Source organism: Octopus bimaculoides, chromosome 4 (genome assembly GCF_001194135.2).
Source record: "Octopus bimaculoides isolate UCB-OBI-ISO-001 chromosome 4, ASM119413v2, whole genome shotgun sequence".
Classification (NCBI taxonomy): domain Eukaryota; kingdom Metazoa; phylum Mollusca; class Cephalopoda; order Octopoda; family Octopodidae; genus Octopus; species Octopus bimaculoides.
In genome coordinates this window covers 97,297,146-97,304,000 of record NC_068984.1, presented here as the reverse complement: position 1 = coordinate 97,304,000, position 6,855 = coordinate 97,297,146, and the positions used below count along the sequence as shown (strand labels likewise).

At 37.7% G+C, this 6,855-nt stretch overlaps 1 protein-coding gene across 1 annotated transcript in view; it reads right to left on the bottom strand.

The window, feature by feature from the left end:
- The window catches only part of LOC106876836 (stromal cell-derived factor 2), a 21,720-nt gene extending 16,240 nt beyond the window's left edge, over nt 1-5,480 (bottom strand). The window contains exons 1-2 of the mRNA XM_014925550.2: nt 5,307-5,480; nt 2,217-2,329 (exon numbers count right to left, since the gene is read on the bottom strand). Coding sequence (XP_014781036.1) covers nt 2,217-2,329; nt 5,307-5,376 — 183 coding nt within the window. The 5' untranslated portion in view covers nt 5,377-5,480. The remainder of the gene's footprint in view (nt 1-2,216; nt 2,330-5,306) is intronic.
- Between the last annotated feature and the right edge of the window lie 1,375 nt (nt 5,481-6,855).

The window sequence follows — 6,855 nt, the reverse complement described above, 5'->3', positions numbered from 1 at the left end:
ATTTTAATCTTACCATTTGAGCAGCATATGCCTGGGGTTTCTCCAGGCCACTTTTTGGCCAGACAAAAATCGCAGATCCTACTCATTGTGCCAATTGTAATGTCCGATCTGCTGCTGTAGTTGCAACTGGGATCGTTAGTGAAAGCTTTTAATGACCAAAACTTACTTGAGGGCCTTTGAAGTCCTAGCCTGTCAGCTGCAAATGTTATTCCTCCACCGTTTACCAGAACATTTTTTCGAAATCAATTTATACTTAAAACCTCTTCAGACACATAAGCAGTGTGCATGTGAAGTTTATATTTACTTGTTTAAGCTTTGTACTGGATAAATTGAAAAAATAACTAAAATAGTTCAAATACCAAGAAATATGCATACTCAATTTCAATTTTACCAAATAATTTACAAAGGAGGGAATGGGTTATTTCCCTTGGAAGCTTAAAAATAATTAAGCCTGCTGTTCAACCGTGCCCAAATGTTATTCCTCCTCTGTTTACCCGAACATTTTTTCGAAATCAATTTATACTTAAAACCTTCCCAGACACATAAGCAATGTGCATGTGAAGTTTAAGAATTGGTTGAGCTGTTTTGGCGCAAAACAAAAACCACCAACACACACACAGACATTTTCAGTTTTAATATGTAAGATTTATGTAGGTATAACAAGATCAATAAACATACACACTGAAATGTTAAAGTGAAAGCAAGTTATATTTCATGTTGGCAACATGTTGATGGAAATATTACTTTCAAAATTTTGGCACAACGCCAGCAATTTCAGGGAGGGGTAAGTTGATTACATCAACCCAGTTTTCAATTAGTACTTATTTTATTGACCTCAAAAGAGATGAAAGGCAAAATCGACCTTGGTGGAATTTGAACCCAGAACATAAAGACAGACAAAATGTTGCCCAGTGTGCTAATGGTTCTGACAGCTTGCCACCTAATATTGATTATTATAATTAACCAGCTCATCAATATTACTTATTGCTATAGGTAATAATTAGAAACTTAATCACAAAGGAGGCTGTCATACTATATACAATAATACAAGCACTCAGTCACTTTTGACTACTACTGAAATAAGCTTCAGTAAGTATACTCATTCTTATACTAGTTTTAGGTTCACATGTTCATGCTAGCAAAGTGTGGGTTGAACAGAGTGTTCCTGAGATCAAGTGATGCTAGTTTTAGACTTCACCCTTCTATGTAGGTCAGGTGTAGGTTGAACAGGGGAGATGTTTCCATGGTCAGGCGATTAATCTTGGACATTGGTACCTAAGTGGAATTTGAATTCAGAACACGGAGGCAGTAATAAGTGATCAAGACCTCTGGCAATATTCCACACTTAAGACCTGTCAAGCCAAGTGAGATCATAATCATGGCTGATGCCAGTGTTTTGTAACTGACACCTGTGCTGGTGGCACATAAAAAGCACCCATTACATTCTTGGAGTTGTTGGCATTAGGAAAGGCATCCAGCTGTAGAAACCATGCCAAATCAGACTGGAGTCTGGTGCAGCTCCCCAGCTAACCAGTTTTCAGTCAAACCATCCAACCCATGCCAGCATGGAAAACAGATGTTAAATGATGATGATGAACACAAAGAGATAGAACAGATGAAAATGACATATACAGGTGCAAGCATATTGTTTCAACTTCAGTCCCACTAAGCAACACTTTCAGCAGTTACCATCTACTATAGAAGCCAAGCTGACCAAAGTCTTGTGAGTGGATTTGGTAGACGGAAACTGAAAAACCCATCATGTACATGTGTGAATGTATGTGTCCCACCTTGTCTGAATGTCATATGATGGTTGTAAATGAGCATCACCATCTTACAATATTCTGTGAAAAAATATATTTGGCCAGGGAGAAATATTACCTTGCTTGGTAAATGGTGGGGGATGATGGTAGGAAAGGCTCCCAGCCATAGATAACTTATCTCAATGAATTCCATCTGCTCCAAGCAAACAATGAAAAGTGGGCATTAAAGTAATGATGAAGACACAAAGTTTGCTGGTTTTCTTGTAGTTGTAGGTGCCAGATGATGAAGGACAGTAACAAATAGCAAAACCTTATGCCAGTGTGGAAAAAAAAGAGGGGATGTAAGATGATGATGAGAATAATATATGGTCCAGCTCCTTTACTTCTACACACTAAATAGCCTTCACTTATGTGAATATGACATATACTTCATGTGACATGAGGGTTACCTACCTGTTGTCCACTTCCTGACCCATATTTGATGTCATGAGAGTGTAAACGGACTTTGTGATATGGATTAAGCAACTTTAATGTAGAACCACACGTCACATATTTGTAATGGAACTCTGAAAGAGAAAATAAAGATTATATTAATAAGACATCAGTAAGGTGGGGGGAGAAAGAGTAAGAAGTTGTTAAAGTGTTACATTAATTAACTTGGAGGAAATGGTGAATGAAAGGGTCAGTAATATGAGTGAGGTTGATATGGTGAGTGGAGGAAGTCTGTAAAATGAGTAAGGTTAATAGCAAATACAATCAGTTCTTAAAACACAGTTAATTAATATGTTCAGAACCAGCCACAGGAATGGACAGATGCTTGTAATGTCAATTGGACAAGTGTTTAAATGTACCTCTGTATAAGATGCTAGTCTTTCTATGACAGTGAGTAGAGGGAGAAAATGTAGAGTACAGTTGTTGCTTAGCTCCAGGTCTGCCCTGGTCGAGCATTCCAGCCATGGCCATCTAGTCTTATTCAGACATAGTATATCTAGGATATACTACTTAATGTGCCTCGCTGTGTTTAAGAATGTAGGATGTGATTTACAGATTTGACTGCTATTACTATAAGGTCATACATCCACTTATAGGCCTCCCTCTTTGGCTTCTAGAGAGTGCAGTGCTTTGCTGCCCTGGAATTCAGTAAAATACCTGCAATGAATCTACAATGCTTTATTTACAGTACAAGTGTTTATTCTTTCATTTGTTTTGGCCATGCTGGACCAGTGTGTTGTGGACATGTAATAGTGGAGATTAATATGACTCAACCTGTGGAACTGAATCTAAAAGCACACTTCTAAGCAATTACTAAATAAGCTATTATTAAGATAATTTAGACCAGTTGGTCCCAACTTTTGACCATCATTACCTATTTTGTTAAACCAATAGCCCTAGCCCTGTAACCTTTTTTAATATCTAGATAAAACATTTGCTATTTTTACAGAAATATTCGTTTTTGTTTGCAATTCATGTTGTATTGTGGCCTTTGTACTTATGGCCTTTGATATAATATATCTATGAATATTTTACATTTTATCAAACATTTCGTCTGTCTCCATGACACTTTCACAATAATACCTTGACTTACTTGGATTGTGATCCATAGATTGAGAAATGTTTAGAGTAAAAATTTAGCATATCTATCTTGCAGTTCCAATTTCTGATCATTACTAGGTGTCTTCCTGACTGTATACATTGTCTCAGGCTAGATTCCAAGTGGGAACTTTATTTCTAAATTAATAGTAATGTTGTTATCTGCCAAGTGGATGGAGCATGTGCATATTTTTTAAGACACAAATTGCTGCAGTTCAGCTCTTTGCTAACACATTGGGTCAAATGAAAGTTAAAATGATGATCATATGCCTGAAAATCATTGCCTCTCTACAGTAAGATCTCTAAGCTTCATTCTTGCCACCTACACTTACAGATGGATCAGGATGCTACTGTTAAAACTATGAGATGTTTAGAGTAACTCTCTCTCTCTAGGGTTCTGTAAGACCATATAGCTGCACCTGGAAAGTTCTTTTCCAAGATACAGGCCTGGACAACATTTGTTAAGGAATTAACACCCGCACGATCTTCACTAGGGTGTTAGGGTTAGGGTTTTAGGGTCAGAGTTAGGGTTAGTGTTTAGGGTTAGGGATGGAATTCCTTAACTCAAACCCTAAAACCCTAACCGTAACCCTAACACCCTAGTGAAGATCGTGCGGGTGTTAATCAGAAAAATTACCAAAAATACAAGGTATGTAAGTTAGATGCTCTAAAATTCAGTCAATTAGATTAAGTTTGTACACACAACATATAGAACAGAGATATAAACGTACATGAAATATATCATAAATCTTTGAACCGTTTCCATCTACTGATATAACTATATATATTAGGGGGTGCCATTTTTACATCAATGAAATAGCCAAATGGATATGATACTAGACTACCTTTTGGCTACAGATCTTATGGTGACAATTCATTTCATTGCGCTTCCAGGCAGAGCATTATATCTTACATGGTTTCAGTCCACCCAACTGTTGAGAAGATGTGAGAATTTTACTTGAGATAGATTGATAACCTACCAGGTAGATATGCACTTGTCACCTGCTTAAGACAAATAAGAAGACAAGAACTGTCTCTCGGAAATATCTAAGGGGACTCAGCAGACACATTAAAGAGGAGGCAATAGATATTATCCTCAGATGTAAGAAATAATACAAGCTGAAATTTCTGAAACAACTATTACTGTAGATTAGTGTGGGGAAAATGAGTTTCGTGTTCGAACTACCTGCTCATTTAATTTGGGTAAGTGGTTGAATACTCCACAAACACGTTCTCTTAATGTAATTCAGTGTGGGAACTAGCGTGACACCAAGATTGGACCTTTGAATTACAGATAAAAATTCATCCGAAGGGCTTATATTTTCCGTCTACTCAAGCATTCCAGCCACGATCATTTCCGTGTTCCCTAAGATAGTATAAAGCAAGATTTGAAGGATATTTGCTTCTATTTCTAGCAGATTGACTGACGTCTAAGTTATTTCAGCAATGACTGAGCAGACCTTCCGTCATTTATTCAAATAGTGTATCTAAAATTACATTGTTATGCAATGTCCTGTTTTAAAGACGGTAGTGATTTGATGGAGATTTAGTTACTCTTCATAGCATATCAATCGAGTACTTGGAGTCTTTCTCATCGTGGGTATAAAGTTTTAACACATCACGTTTTCTCTATACTATATCATTCACCATTGAACTAAAGGAATAAAGGAAGAGAAGAAAACAGAAATGAAAAATATGACAGTTGGCGTCTACTTAGAACGAAATATTACCACTAACGTGTTTGTCTATACATGTAAGTATAAACATGTAAGTATACACGTACACAAACGCACACATACGTGTGTGAATATGTGTACATGTATGTAAATGTATATGTGTGTGTTTCATTGAAATTATTTGATTTCTTCCTTAAAAAAATTCACGCCGGTCACTAACAAAGTTATGTGTATGTGTGTACATATATGTATATATGGGTGGGGTTATAGTACTTACGTTCTGTTTCTGTAAGAGTAAATGCAGAGAATAACAATAGCGAGAGACTGGTGACGGACGGCATGGCCATTGTAAGAAAAATCCGTGTAAAAATTGATGAGAAACAGATTCGATTTCGCCAATGTCGTCCAATAAATTAAAGACACGTCTCTACAATCACACGCTTTTATACCTCCTCACACCAAAGAGTTACACAGTCAGAGAGTTATTCTATAAGGTAAATGATGAAGAATAGCGTCGGTATGGATTATATGCTTCTAATGAGGGGAAATCACTGGTTTACAGCATTGCTGATGGTGAAAATTATAAGTGGGTATTGATTCGGAAATATTTCAAGGAAATTCGTTCGAGTAGCATTCATGTTGCCTTTTTTTTTTTTTTATATTTAGTTCCTTCACAATATAATTTGGAGCAAGATAGACACACACACACACACACACACACATACACACACACACACACACACAAACACACACACAAACACACACAAACACACACACACACATATAAATACATGCATACGTACACCTATACACGTACATACACACACAGACACACGCATATTTGGCTACCTACAAACATACATACGTTTGTTTTTATTTGCTGAGGCTGGAGGCAGGGGCAGTACCCGCCCATTACTTTTGTAGGCCATCCGAAACAGGTGACAGGTGAGCAGTGAGCACCTGCAGAAAAGACATGAGCAAGGAAATGATGGATATTCTGGGGAGAAAGAACAAAGCATAGTGGTGAGTGCATGATCCTTAGAAATGAACGCAACAGGGATGACGAGAGGTGGAAAGACGAGTGGGTCGGGGGTGCCTGATTGGAGGTAGTATGAGACCAACTAGCTCCGAGGGACGGGCTATTATAGTTGCCTCAGAAAAGAGAGGAAGAGAAGACAGCAGACCTGTGGATCAAGGGCTGAATGGAAAGCGTCCGCAAGTGATCAGGTCGACTGGCCTTTTTCCCTGGACGGGGTGAGCACCGTTCCGGATGTGGAACCAGTACTACAGTAAAGTCCTTAAGTTTTGTAGTGTCAGTAGTTGTTGGTGGAGGGAAGTGAAATATTTTCTGGCTCTGAAGAGAGAGTTAACGTTTGAAATGCGGTCCTTGCTATATTAAGGATGTGCTTTTTCAAGGAGAGATCCTATGCGATAATAATGATCAATATTTGGAGCTAACAGTGAGGGCTGTAATTTAGTGCTCTTATGTGTAAAGAGTGGATAATACGATGACATATTTTGTGAAATGAGTAACGCTTGATTATTTTTTTCTTTTTCTGTTAAAATAACAAGATTTACTGTTAAAAGGATAAGCTTCAACGGAGGATGCTCTCGAGGTATCTATTCATAAAATTAATGCAGCTTTGACGTGTGATTGCATGTGGATGGTGCATGTTTGGGAAATGTAAGAGACGAATAGAAGGTAGAATCATTTGTATAAAAGTGGACGTTGTTGAACGTCGTTAGCGTGTAGATCATTGATGAATAGTAGGAAGAGAATGGGGGAAAAAGAACCCTGGGACACACCAAGGTCTATTTTGAAAGTG